Source organism: Malus domestica, chromosome 01, assembly GCF_042453785.1.
Source record: "Malus domestica chromosome 01, GDT2T_hap1".
In the NCBI taxonomy this organism is placed as follows: domain Eukaryota; kingdom Viridiplantae; phylum Streptophyta; class Magnoliopsida; order Rosales; family Rosaceae; genus Malus; species Malus domestica.
This window is the reverse complement of record NC_091661.1, coordinates 23,799,995-23,814,382: the sequence shown is the minus strand read 5'-3', so window position 1 is coordinate 23,814,382 and position 14,388 is coordinate 23,799,995. Positions and strand designations below refer to the sequence as shown.

The window sequence follows — 14,388 nt, the reverse complement described above, 5'->3', positions numbered from 1 at the left end:
AACGCTCATGAGCAAAATTACAAGTGTGTTTGGAAATCCTTTTAAAATAATTAAAAGTGTTTTTTATGAAAGTGTTTTTGAAACCAATCATTAGTAAAAATGCAAGTGAATCTTGGAAAAGCACTTGAAGTGCTCTTTGGAAGAAAGAAGCACATAACCAGTGCTCTTTTCCAAAATGCACTAATGCTTTTGGTACCCAAAAAGACTTTCACCAAAAACGCTTCCATTCAATTTATATGCATGTAGCCAGTTCTAAACCAACCTATTACATATTTGCACAAACCTTTTGGTATCCAAAAACACTTTCTCCAAAAAAATCTTTCATTCAATTGGGTTTTTATCACAAATGGTCCCTGAGATTGACCAAACTCTTCATTGTGGTCCCTCACTTTCAAAATCATTCAATGTCGTCCCTGACATTCACTACCTCAAATCAATTTGGTCATTCCGTTAAGATTCCGTCAACTATCCTGTTAGTTTGTATGTGAGACCCACAAATCCAATCAAATGGTGACACGTGGATTACACAAAATAAGGTTTTTATCGCAAATGGTCCCTAACATTGATCCAACTCCTCATATTGGTCTCTGAGTTTCAAAAATTGATAAATTTGGTCCCTAACTTTCACTACCGCGCATCAATTTATGCCCTCCGTTAATGTTGTCCTACTTATCCAATTATATAGCTCAAAGTGGATTAACTAAGATTCTAAAAGACACTAGGTGCTAGTTAGGCAGTGGGCTAGGGCCTAGCGCCTAGACGTATTTAAGTAAATCTGTTATATTTTGTGTAAATAAGTGTCTGTTTATACTTAAAATATATATGCTTACATCATAAATTACAAAATAGAATGACATATATGTTATGAAGTATTGAAACATAATGAAAACATGGGGACACAAGCATATAATGTGTTTTCATTTAAGTATTCAACAAGTATCTTACAATTTATTAAAAAAATTATACAAAATGAAAGTTATCTATTTTCTGTCTAAGTGAGTCGTAACCTAGGCAGATGTCTAAACGGGTCTGGGCAGGCTAGGCAGGTACGTGCCTAGGCGGTCTAGGCGCCCTTTCTAAATTTTCAAACGCCTAGGCATTAATCGGGACGGTGGCCAACCACCTAGCGCCTAGACGGCGCTAGACAAGGATTTTTAGAACAGTGGGATTAACTATAAGAAACTATTTTTTTTTTAAGAGAACCAAAAGAAGAGTATTCCACACTGTCATTTTTCTCGCATCCCACAACCTTAATTGGAAAAAAAAATTCAATCTAAATTTGATAAAATCGAATCCAAATTCAATTCAAATTTGATAGGATTTAGGATTATAACCAACTAGAGAGAATGAGGAGTAAGTTCAGAAGGCCAAATGCTTTAGCAATGTCATGGCGCCTTCTTTTTCCTTTTGAGCACATCCTGATGAAGACGACGATGACTTTTTTTTTTTCTTTTAGTTTCTTATTTTACTTTTAGTTTTAAATCTTAAAAAAAATAGTTTCTTATAGTTAATTCATGTGGTGCCATATGATTGGATTAGTGGGACAAAAAGTATTAACGAAACTTTAATGGAAGGATTAAATTGATGTGCGGTATTGAAAGTTGGGATCAAATTTATCAATTTTTGAAACTTAAGGACCAAAATAAGGAGTTAGATCAATGTCATAGATCATTTGCGATAAAAACCCTTAATTTATATAATACATGTGTCACCATTTCATTGGATTTGTGGGTCTCACATACAAATTAACATAATAGTTGACGAAATCTTAAAGGAATAACCAAATTGGTGTGCGGTAATGAATGTCAGAGACAACATTGATTGATTTTGAAAATAAGGAACCAAAATGATGAGTTTGATCAATCTCAATGACCATTTGTGATAAAAATCTCATTCAATTTATATGCATGTAACCAGTTCTAAACCAACCCATATGAATTGCAGTCGTGTTTGAATTAAAAACCTTTTCAGAAGCCCAAAGTTGAAGTCAAAGCCCAATATCACAAAACGCCATCGTCGTTTGAGACGAAATTCAACAACGAAAAGGACCGAAGAGAAATTTCCAACGACCAACGAGAATACCAAAAGCCAGACGCGTAAAAGGCCCAATCAGAAGACGCAACGAAACCGCCACCATCAACACCGTCCACTATACTCAAATCCAACGGCCCTAATTAAACGGAACATTCTGGACACCCTCCCACCAAAATTCGTAAGTTCCCGATACGAACATTCTAGACAAGCTCTCCGCCCGTCCTACTGTATAAAAGCCCCCATTCACCACTCTTGCTGCACCACCTGTGACTCCAAAAACCTTATCACCTAAAAAATATCTCAAAAGCTCTTCAATTTTCTCTGCGTTTCTTTGCTTGTTTGATTGATTCTCTGCGGTTGCAATGGCGGGAAAGGGAGAAGGTCCGGCGATCGGGATCGATCTCGGAACGACCTACTCGTGCGTCGGTGTTTGGCAACACGATCGCGTGGAGATCATCGCCAACGATCAGGGCAACAGGACGACGCCGTCTTATGTGGCTTTTACTGACACCGAGAGGTTGATCGGCGATGCGGCCAAGAACCAGGTCGCGATGAACCCCGTCAACACCGTCTTCGGTAAGAATCGAAGTCCTTTCTTAACTTGCGAATTTATAAATGTTATGATCTCTTTTTGCTTTGCATGTTAGGGTTTTTACTTCAATTTTGCTGTGTACCGCTTGATCTCTGCTCCAATGGCTGATTTTATCAATTTCACTGGCAAAATTTGCTGCTTGTCTAAATTTTGCTGTTTTTAGATTTCTATTACTTGAATTTATGAGAAGAAATGACGAAAAGTTCATTTTCTTTTAGAATTATTATCTTTTTGTATAATACCATTCGTGTTTCGGCACAAATCTCTTCATGTTATGGTTGTTTAATTTGTGTGCCTTTAATCTTTTATATAGCGAATTAAAGAAAAGATGGATTTTTAATGTAAAAAGAAAATAAAAGAATCATTTTTGTTGTTATTTTCAGGATTTGTTTACTTAATACTAATAGACTATGAAATATTGTCATTGGTGGTCAAGGCTCTGTATTTTAATTACTGTGTTCAAAATTATATTTGGGTTTGTTTAATTATTTATTCTGATTAGCCTTAATAATTTTAGCTTGATATTATACTTTGTTTCGTGTTACTAAGCGAGGTTTGTTTATTTTTCAGATGCCAAGCGGTTGATCGGTAGGAGATTCTCTGACCCTTCTGTCCAGAGTGACATGAAGCTATGGCCTTTCAAGGTCATTCCAGGACCCGGTGACAAGCCCATGATTGTTGTCGCATACAAGGGCGAAGAAAAGCAGTTCGCTGCTGAAGAAATATCCTCCATGGTTCTCATTAAGATGCGTGAGATTGCGGAGGCCTATCTGGGTTCATCTGTGAAGAATGCCGTTGTTACTGTTCCGGCTTACTTCAATGACTCTCAGCGTCAGGCTACCAAGGATGCCGGGGTCATTGCCGGCCTTAATGTGATGCGTATTATCAATGAGCCCACTGCTGCTGCTATTGCATATGGTCTTGACAAGAAGGCAACCAGTGTTGGTGAAAAGAATGTGTTGATTTTCGATCTTGGTGGTGGCACTTTTGATGTCTCTCTTCTCACCATTGAGGAGGGTATTTTTGAAGTGAAGGCAACTGCCGGAGACACCCACTTGGGAGGAGAAGATTTCGACAACAGAATGGTGAACCATTTTGTTCAAGAGTTCAAGAGGAAGCACAAGAAGGACATCACTGGAAACCCAAGAGCTCTTAGGAGGTTGAGAACTGCTTGTGAGAGGGCAAAGAGGACTCTCTCATCCACTGCTCAGACCACCATAGAGATTGATTCTTTGTACGAGGGTGTCGACTTCTACACTACCATTACCCGTGCTAGGTTCGAAGAGCTTAACATGGATCTCTTCAGGAAATGTATGGAGCCAGTTGAGAAGTGTTTAAGAGATGCAAAGATGGACAAGAGCTCTGTCCATGATGTTGTGCTTGTGGGCGGGTCTACTAGGATTCCGAAGGTGCAGCAGTTGTTGCAAGACTTCTTCAATGGAAAGGAGCTCTGCAAGAGTATCAACCCAGATGAGGCCGTTGCTTATGGTGCCTCTGTGCAGGCTGCAATCCTGAGCGGTGAGGGTAACGAGAAGGTTCAGGATCTGTTGCTTCTTGATGTCACTCCTCTGTCTCTCGGTTTGGAGACCGCTGGAGGTGTGATGACTGTTTTGATTCCGAGGAACACTACCATTCCAACCAAGAAGGAGCAAATCTTCTCTACCTACTCAGACAATCAGCCTGGTGTCTTGATCCAAGTATATGAGGGTGAAAGGACAAGAACCCGTGATAACAACTTGTTGGGCAAATTCGAGCTTTCCGGCATTCCTCCTGCTCCAAGGGGCGTTCCACAAATCACCGTCTGCTTTGACATTGATGCCAACGGTATTTTGAATGTTTCTGCCGAGGACAAGACTACAGGGCAGAAGAACAAGATTACCATCACCAATGACAAAGGAAGATTGTCCAAGGAGGAAATAGAGAAGATGGTTCAAGAGGCTGAGAAGTACAAGTCGGAAGATGAGGAGCATAAGAAGAAAGTGGAGGCCAAGAATGCTCTGGAGAATTACGCCTACAACATGAGGAACACGATCAAGGATGACAAGATTGCCTCCAAGCTCGATGCAGCTGACAAGAAGAAGATTGAGGATACAATTGACCAGGCCATTCAGTGGCTCGACGGAAACCAGCTTGCAGAGGCAGACGAGTTTGAGGACAAGATGAAGGAGCTCGAGGGCATCTGCAACCCGATCATTGCCAAGATGTACCAAGGTGCTGGTGGTCCTGATGTCGGTGGCGGCATGGATGATGATGTTCCTCCTGCTGGTGGCAGCGGTGCTGGTCCCAAGATTGAAGAAGTCGATTAAGCTGGTTTTTGTTGATCCAAGTTGTGTGTTTTGAAGAAAGCGGTGGAGGTGAAGCTAGTTAAGTGTTGTTTTGTTTGTAGTTGTATGATTTGGGATTCAAGTTAAAAATCCAAGATCTAGGAAGTTTGGTGATCTTGGTCGTTTTGTTGAACATCGATTGCTATATTTGGCCAATGAAGCCTATGTTCTTTCTAATTTCTCTCTCGTGGTTACAAGGCCAGAACTCCTCGAACTATAGGATTCATTAGAGAAACAAGTAATGCATAAATGATTTGGAACAGCCGAGAAATCTTTCTGCCATGCCTAGAAACATGTTCATGCTAAACCACTGTGGCCCGAAACCTCCTTTATACCTTCCTTTAGCATCAGCTTTGATGGTGTTGAGTTTGCCCTCGCCAGTTGGAAGACAGTATACTCTGCAATTGTTTCTAGGTCATGAGATTCTTGGGCCAACAAAACCATGAGAAGTAAAATGGATTGAGAAAAACAGAGGGGATATCAATGCCTTGCATTTCTCGGGAAATGTCGAGACGGTTGCCTTGTTGGCCTTCAAGGGTTCCGCAGTTTGTTCCCTGGAATTCGATTTGGTTTATTTTGCCCTTTGAAACTTTAAATTCATATCTTTTAGTTTACAAAATTTAGTGTACAAATTTGGTCTTTTCAACATTACCCTCCTATAAAACTCAAATTTTACTGTTTTAGGTCTGTTAATTTTTTATATTAGTTTGATTGGATCAGCCAGGCTAATCAATTCTTTTTTATTTTTTATTTTTTTTCTTTTAAACTTAATATTTTAATTATAAAATGTTGACATATAATGGATGTATTCAATTTGGATTTTGAGGGGTTTTAATTCTTTTAATGAATTAAGGGTTATTCAATTAGGATTTTAAGTGATTCTCTGAAATTCAATGTGTTTTCAATCAAGAATTTAAGATAGTTTATTAAAATCTTTATAAATCTAGGTGTATTCAATTAGAATTTTAAAGAAGTTTATAGCATTCCAAATGTATTCAATTTGAACTTAAATTTAAAGAATTTGGAAAATTTGAGAAATTTGAGGGAATTTGAGACATTTTGTAGCATTCCCCATGAGATTTTTAGGAAACTGAATCAAAATTTTACATGGAATCTCTACAAATCATTTAAACTTAATAAAAATCCATAAATTTATAAATCCAATTAAGATAATTTATTAAAATCCTTAGAAACCTGAGTGTATTCAATTAGAATTGTAAAGAAATTTATAACATTTCAGGTATATTCAATTAGAATTTGAATTTAAAGAATTTGGAAAAGTTGAGGAATTAGAGGGAATTTGAGAGATTTTGTAGTGTATTTTAAAAGCATCCACAAATCTCACATCTCTTCTGACACACCCCGTCCCGAAGGAGGGCATGCTGGCCGTCACGTGAGAGTGACGTGACCATTTGCACAGTACGGAAGCTTTAAGATACAATTTATAAGTTGATACACCCGAAGGTGAGTCCTAATTTTGTCCAATCTGTCAGAACACCGTCGAATTCCTCGTAGTCACCACACCTTTGTGATTCCTGAACCTGGAGGGGCGCAAAACCAAAATTGAGTGGGTCAGTAAAACAATTCTTTTCCAAATCCAAACATTTCTCAAAACGTTGTAACCCCTCTCCGTAAAACCTGTATACTTTCCCAGAAATGTAAAATATAAATATACATATATATTCTCAAACTTCATTTTTACTATCTCAACATTTTTCTTTATCAATCATGCCATGCCATGTCTAATTCAACAGTTAAGTATGGATGCATCAACAATAATCATATCAGGTGCAAGAAAGTAATCAACCGGAGGCCCTCTAATAGCCATGTACGGTTGAACCTAGAGCTCAAAATCTATCACTCTCACTCTGCCGGAGTCACCTCTGTGACCTGTCCGGCCTTCTGCACACAAGTTACGCTCTAGTGTTTTCTCATCAATCATCTGTGCACATAATCTAAGGTCACCCACTAGTCGAAATCTCACTAACACTCTTCGACTGGCCCGTCGCACCCACTCCGCGTGGACTGTGCGACCAGCATCTACTTGGATCCAAGGCGAGCGTGCGATGCGGTGAATACTATAAGCACTAAACCATGGTGCAGGATTTGAGCTCAATATACATTAACATCATCATATCAGTATTTAAATACTCACCTGATACTCACATGTGCGTCCGCCGCACCATTCATTCATATGCATCATATCTCAATTTCATACTTTTCATATCATTTCATGCATGGCAATTCGATTCACATTTCTATATACTTTTCATATACTTTTATGCATGGCATCTCAATTCACATTTCAATATACTTTTCATATAATTTTATACATTGCATTTAAAGCATACTTTCATTCAATTTCAATTTCTGGGAAAACGTCAAGTATATATATATACGGAAAACAAAACTGCCCACTCACCTGGAGTTCGCCCTACAACTCCCTAGCACAATACGCCAAGGCGTCATGACGATCGGCGCCTAAAACAATAATCAATTCCAACCTCAGAATTCATATCGATAGAATATATAACTTATATAAAATACGTCACTACGTAGTTCAATCCGGAAGATCCACCACTCAGATTTTAAATCCATAACTTCCAGAGGTCCACAATATATCTCTAGGATAACATCCTAAAATTTCATTACCATCCAACGGTCGGATCTCCGTCAATTTCCAAAACTAAGTGACGGTTAACATTTTATTTTATGAACTTACAACTCCAATTCCAGAAGATCCGTAACTCGGATTCCCAATCCGTAAGTTCCAATAATCCTCAAACATTACGTATTGCAACGTATTAAAGTTTGGTAACGATCCAACGGTCGGATCATCAATTCACATTTTCACCTAATGCGAAAACTATAAAACGTTATTCGAACACCTAACCAACAATCCTTAATAACTTTCTCATACGGTGCTCAATTTGGGTATATGAATATACCACAGTGATCTACTCGACGTCACGGACGTCGACATATTTTTAAAATAATTTTTTACTGTAGCACGCACCCCCACGCGCCAAGGAAGGCACGGGTCCACGCGCGCCCACGCGCACCTTCTTCCTCGCGGGTTCGCCGGACTGGTTTTTCCGGTGGCCGGAAAACTGGGGAATTTTCAAATGCTTCGTTCTCCTTCGTTTCTCAACCATTTTCTTCGTATAATATATCAATTTAAAGCCCTCAACATGTAGAATCACAATATACTACTTTTAAGCTTCAAAAACAACTAAATCGCACCGGAAAAATCCAAGCAAAACCGGCCAAACTTAACCCTCGTGATCCCGACGTCCAAATCCTTCCAACGAAGCACTCCGAGCTTCCTTGGGACCTCACTAAGCTCACTATGAGCTTGGATTGTCCTAAAAATCAACCAATTCAAAGCTCATGAACAGTACACATTCACGGCAACTTTAGAAACTAGGGTTTTCGAAGTGAAACTTACCTTAAACTGGTACCTACGTGATCGTGGAGTCCTCAGGAGTGCAATGGTGGTTTTAAATCCGCCGTTGGTAATAGTTTTAGGTGGTTTTGATGGTTGCCCGTGTGTTCGAGAGGGTGAGAGAGAGAGAGTGAGGTCTGAGGAAGAGAAAGAGAGTATGAAGGACAGTATACGGGAAATGGGGAGGGAAATAAGGAATGGGGATCCCACGTGGTCCTTTTCCAATCCCCAACTCTAAACCACAAAATTTTAACCTAAAAATCTAAGTTCCATCCTTATTAAATTTCATTTTATTTTCAAAACTTAAGAACCTAGATAATTATCAACTTGAGCTTCACATACTTAGTATTTCTTAAGGGCAATTTCGTCCATTCACAGCCACGAATGTAATATTTTGGAACGGGCTGTGACATCTTCATAAGATTTCAAATGAATTGAATCAAAATTTTACATGGAATTTCTACAAATCAGTTAAACTTCATAAAAATCCATAAATTTATAAATCCATTAAAATCTCTTAAATTCTTAATTGAATACACCTGAAAATTTATTGTACAATATCATAATTTTATTGATTGTGTTGTCCCTCGTATGTTTATGGGATGACCTATAAGTTTCAAAGAGAAAAAAAAATTCTACAAGATAAATGAAAAAAAATTTGAATTTCAGGACTCTACAAAAGCAAAATGAGATCAAATAGTGATATAGGAGTAGGGATGGGCAAATACCCATTAGTTATGGGTAATCGCGGTTATCCGTTCATTTAAATTAAACGGTTACGGTTATGAATAACCGTCTAGATAAATAAACGGTTATGGTTATAACCGTTTACCCATGAAATTTAAATGGGCGTTATGGGTATTAACAACGGTTATAAATGGGTAACCGTTTACCCATTTATTTTATATATGTAAAACTAACACAAACCATGTTCTCGATCCAATAATACTTAGCACCCAATAAATTAGCAAGGAATTCATCGATCATTCTCTCAATAACACTACTACAAGAATGATGATTCTCATCATCAAGGAATTGGCCAAATTAATTTAAATTCCTTACGGGTAACCATGAAATTGACATAAATGCTTTGACAAAAATGTCTTGTAAACAATTTTTGTAACCCAATAATACTTAGCAAATATTATATTTAATTTCATTGGTAACAGTTAAAAATATCGTCCGTAAACTATTATTTCAATTATTGGAATGGTATAAGGACTTAAAAAATTAAAATATAGAAATATATGATGAATGTACCTAGAACTGTGTTTAATTGTCAAAAAAAAAATTATGACAATTTTTTTTTAATTTTCAAGTTGTTAAAAAACATGTAGACAGGTGAAAAAAGGGTAATGGTAAAAAAAAAAAGATAAACGGGTTAAAAATGATAAATGGGTAAACGGGTATTAAACGGTTACGGTTGAATGGGTATGCGGTTATGGGTATGGTTAACCGTTTATAAACAGTTATGGGTATGGGTATAACCGTTTAGGCAATTACCCAACGGGTAAACGGTTATGGATAAATTAACCGTAATTATCCGCCCACGTAACCATTGCCCATCCCTATATAGGAGCCGTCGCTAAAAGTAAGGCTGAGATTTTCATTCCGGGTAGACGGCGACATCCGAAAACGCTTTAAAAACGGGCAACGTATCTCAGCCGTCGAATTCGTACGTCGTACTCCCCCGCAAGTAAAAGCCAAAAGCTGATTAGAGAAGCCCAAGTACCAGTAGGATCTCCGAACTCCATCTCCTCGTTCTCCGACCAATAAGATCGGGCCATGGCTTCGGAGGTATTCGATCGTGACCGGCACTTGACGTTTCTGCAGATGATGTACCAGCTGCTGCCCTCCCCCTACCAGTCCCAAGAAATCAACCGCCTCACTCTCGCCTACTTCGTCATCTCCGGCCTCGACCTCCTCGCCGCCCCCGATCGCCTCGTACGTCGTCGTTTAGTCAATTTTCCTTGTTGAAGTTCCAATTTGAAATAAATGATTGAGAAAGTTGCGATCTTTTGATTTGGTAGGTTGACAAGGAAGCAGTTGCCAATTGGGTTCTGTCACTGCAAGCTCACCCGAGAAGCAAATCCGAATTGAACAATGGTAAATGGTGAAATTATGATTTTGAGTTCGAATTCGGTAGGATCGAATCGAATTGAATTGAATTTGCTTACATTTAAGTGTGAATCTAGTTTAAATTAATAAAGAATTAATCTTTTGACTTGCTGTAGGACGATTCTATGGTTTTTATGGATCCAGAGCTGCCCAATTTCCTCCAGAGGATAATGACAATGGGGTATGAAGCAATGAACTAGTTTACGTATTGTATTAGCTTAACTGTATTTGGGATTTTATCCGGTTCGGTAGTTTAAGCACATCTGATTTACTTTTTCCTGTTTCCTGTTAGTAATTTTTTAGTATGATCTTCGTGTAGGCTTTGAGTTGCAGTGTCAGTAACTTGGCCAGCACGTATTGTGCCGTGGCTATACTTAAAATCATCGGCTATGACTTGTCCAGTATTGACTCCGAGTCGATACTGATGTCAATGAGAAATCTTCAACAGCCTGATGGAAGGTATTGTGGTTTCCATGAAAACTTATAGCCATTTCTTAGGGGATGTTATGAGGTAGCTGGACCAATTTCCTGATATTTTCGACTGATTTTGGCAGTTTTATGCCTATACATACAGGGGCCGAGACTGATCTTAGATTCATCTATTGTGCTGGTAAGACGGTGAAACCTTTTATTTACGTACCTTTTATACCGTTTAATTCAATATACTTGAAAATTTAGCATCAATTTAGCTGATTGATGTACCAGCGGCTATTAGTCATATGTTGGGAAATTGGAGTGGCATGGACAAGGAGAAAGCCAAGGAGTACATATTAAATTGCCAGGTCTGTATGGCAAATGAAATCATCCTCGCAGAATTATATTTTCCATTTGATCAGTAAATCTCCAAATTCTAGACATCACTGCATAGATATATAACCAAATTTTGTAAACCAAATGATGTGGACGTTAATGATTGGATTATTACTTAAGTGTTGATTAACGTGCTTATTTCCTATTGGGGCACATCATTTGGTTTTGCAAATTTGGTTTAGAAATTTGGTCTTCCAAGCATTACCCATATACTTATACAGAAGTGACCTTGTTCTTTCAGTCATACGACGGAGGTTTTGGGTTGACTCCTGGTTCAGAATCTCATGGTGAGTTCTTTTTACAGTCAATGTGATCCATTTTGTAAGAATGTGTTAGTTCTACTTGTTTAACTATTATGAAGTGTCCCAATTTTTTTCCGATTTCCTGACCAGTTGCTTGCTTGTTAATATTTTATTGTTATTTTGTATTTTCTTTTCGGTACAAAAAAAGTTTAGGGAGAGGGAAGGAGGCTACCCCATCCTATGGTCAGGGCATATATGTTGCTTGTTTGTTAATAAATTACTCGGTTTTTATTTTGTATTTACTAAAGAGGAAAAGAGTGTAATTTCTTCTTGCACTGGCTCATGTGTTGTACAAAAGTTTGAAATTCTTTTTCTCCGGTGATACAATATCCATTTTGGTGACACAGGCGGTGCAACATATTGTGGTGTTATATCTCTCCAGTTAATGGGACTCATTGAAGATGATATTCTTTCTAAAGATGCCGAGTCTTCCATAATAAATGTGCCATTGCTGCTGGATTGGTGCTTGCAGGTTTATTTCCTCACCTAATCTCTTCAACCATGACCAGTTCCTTAGAAACTACCAAATAAGTAGATGCATCTGAAACAATGGTCCCGGACTTTGCATTCTGATAAGCAATTTTATGTTCTCATCCCATAATAAAGATTTCTCTCATTCTTTTGTACAACTGCAGCGTCAGGCAGCTGATGGTGGATTTCAAGGTAGACCCAACAAGCCTAGTGATACATGTTACGCGTTCTGGTAGGTGGATGAACATCCTTTGGAAGTTTCATACCGTGTGTGAAATTTCGTACCTTAACAATGAACATTTGCTTGTGCAGGATTGCATCAGTTTTGAAGGTTTTAGGGGGCCACAAATTCATTGACAAGAAAGCTTTACATGGTTTTTTGCTGACTTGTCAGTCCGAGGTGCTTTTCTCATCTTTCCTCATATTAACGTATGATACGATAGGGGAGAATGTGAAGTTTCTTTCAGATTTGTCATGGAAAATCTGTTATTACTTCGGTCATGCATACAAATTTACGATTTTATTTGATTAATCCCCATAAACATAGATCATTTGGCTATGATGATAGAAACTAGGAACACATTTGGATGTAAGTGCAAGTCCTTGTTCTTAGGAAAAAGAACGGACCAATAAAGTGCAGACAATATACATTTCTTTGTGCTTAATTTCTTCGGCAACAGCATCTTTTGTAAACGTGAGGAATGCCAGTATTGCTCCTGACTCCTGACTCCTGACTTTGATGTTTTGTCTTTGTGCTTTCATCAGTACGGTGGTTTCAGCAAGTTTCCGGGGGATTATCCAGATCTCTATCACTCCTATTACGGGTTCACCGCATTCAGCCTCTTGGAAGAACCCGGCCTGAAACCACTCTGTGTTGAGCTGGGAATGTCTGCCATTGCTGCCATTGGAATCTGACCTGATAATTTTTCATATACGTTGGCTCTGTATTTGTTTTTTATTTTTTGGTGCTTTTCCATGTATCCATTCGTGTTCTTCATAAATATAAATAAATTTCCCCCCCCTTCATTTTACTGCAAGTTCTATACAGATCAATGTTTTAAAAGGCGAAGGCGTAGGCGAGACGCTTCATGGATAGCTCCGCTTAGGCGAAAGTCTTGAGGCGTGAGGCAAAGCCTCACTGGACCTAAATTTTAAGTATATATTGTATATAATATAAAACTTTGTGAAACAAATTAATCAACAATCATACGGGCAATCAAATTGAGTAGTGACCAAATTAAAATTAGAATACTAAAAAACTTACTTAAATTTTGAAACAAATTGTGATGGTGTGAATAATTTTGAAACAAATTGAGGGATGTGATTGGGGTAAAATTGAAATATGGCATGGGGAGAATTCAGGGTTTGAGGATTTGGGAAATTGGGGATTCGGTGAAGACTTAGCCAAAACGACGTCTTTTTGGGCCAAAGTCCTAAAAAAATGAAAAAATTTAAAAAAAAAATTCTTCTTCTTTGTGAAGACGTCATCGCTACACAAGATAGAGCCATCCCAACCTTCAACTTCGAGGGTTCCTAGAAAATTTCAAGCAAGAATTCGAATTGATAAAGAGATCTAGGAACGCCCAGGAAAACGCCTCAAGCGCGCCTCGACCACATGTAGGTGAGTTTAAGCCTTTTCTCATTGGCAGAGGCATTTCCACCACGGTCTCACCTCCAAAGGCGCCTAGGCACATTTTTTAAGGATAGTGTTATCCACATACCAATTTTTACCTCCAACACACTCCTTTCAATTTTCAACATTCGTATGAATTGAAGAAAATCAATTATTAAAAATTAATAAGAATGTGAGAGATAAAAAAAAAATTGTGTAGATAGCACTACCTTTTTTAAAAAATGATACAAATAAAGGTGAATTACTTGGCCACATGCAGTGGGTGGTAAATTTTTTTTCGAAGTGACTCGGTCTTTAGCATGTGATTAGCATTTCCATTAATCATCATCTCACGTTTTTAACTTTCCATCAAGTAAGTTTTATGTTCATTAGTTGAACCACAAAGTTGTGAAATCAAAATTCACTGCTCTTCTTGTTTTTCCATTCGTCTTTGATTTATTTTATTCGAATACCTAATAAAAAGAGAGTAGTATATGAAAAAAAAAATTGAGCGCGAAAGATTAATTTTCTATATAAAAATAAAATATAATAAAATAAAAAGGTGATGACGGAGAGATTTCTAATTTTCTCTATTTTGTACATCTTGTGTCACGTGATTAAAAAGTGACATAATAAGTTATAGAACTGGTTACAAGGTAAATTATCTCTAAGATAAGATT

At 37.9% G+C, this 14,388-nt stretch overlaps 2 protein-coding genes and 1 long non-coding RNA gene across 3 annotated transcripts; 2 read left to right on the top strand and 1 right to left on the bottom strand.

The window, feature by feature from the left end:
- The first annotated feature begins 2,180 nt into the window (after window positions 1-2,180).
- Window positions 2,181-5,127, top strand: LOC103434172 (heat shock cognate 70 kDa protein 2). Its single transcript, XM_008372488.4, has 2 exons — window positions 2,181-2,610; window positions 3,197-5,127. The coding sequence occupies exons 1-2, from the start codon at window positions 2,397-2,399 to the stop codon at window positions 4,930-4,932; spliced, it is 1,950 nt and encodes a 649-aa protein (XP_008370710.2). The 5' UTR covers window positions 2,181-2,396; the 3' UTR covers window positions 4,933-5,127.
- Window positions 5,128-6,308: 1,181 nt separating this feature from the next.
- Window positions 6,309-8,610, bottom strand: LOC139194391 (uncharacterized). The gene is made up of 4 exons (XR_011579156.1): window positions 8,399-8,610; window positions 8,194-8,315; window positions 7,373-7,431; window positions 6,309-6,491 (listed from the first exon to the last, which is right to left on the bottom strand). It is a non-coding gene; the product is annotated as an uncharacterized lncRNA (long non-coding RNA).
- A 422-nt stretch (window positions 8,611-9,032) lies between these two features.
- Window positions 9,033-13,143, top strand: LOC103434183 (geranylgeranyl transferase type-1 subunit beta-like). Its single transcript, XM_008372499.4, has 12 exons — window positions 9,033-9,105; window positions 9,972-10,339; window positions 10,426-10,501; window positions 10,630-10,694; window positions 10,833-10,972; window positions 11,068-11,123; window positions 11,219-11,295; window positions 11,565-11,610; window positions 11,973-12,097; window positions 12,261-12,328; window positions 12,409-12,496; window positions 12,862-13,143. The coding sequence occupies exons 2-12, from the start codon at window positions 10,181-10,183 to the stop codon at window positions 13,009-13,011; spliced, it is 1,050 nt and encodes a 349-aa protein (XP_008370721.2). The 5' UTR covers window positions 9,033-9,105; window positions 9,972-10,180; the 3' UTR covers window positions 13,012-13,143.
- Window positions 13,144-14,388: the final 1,245 nt, after the last annotated feature.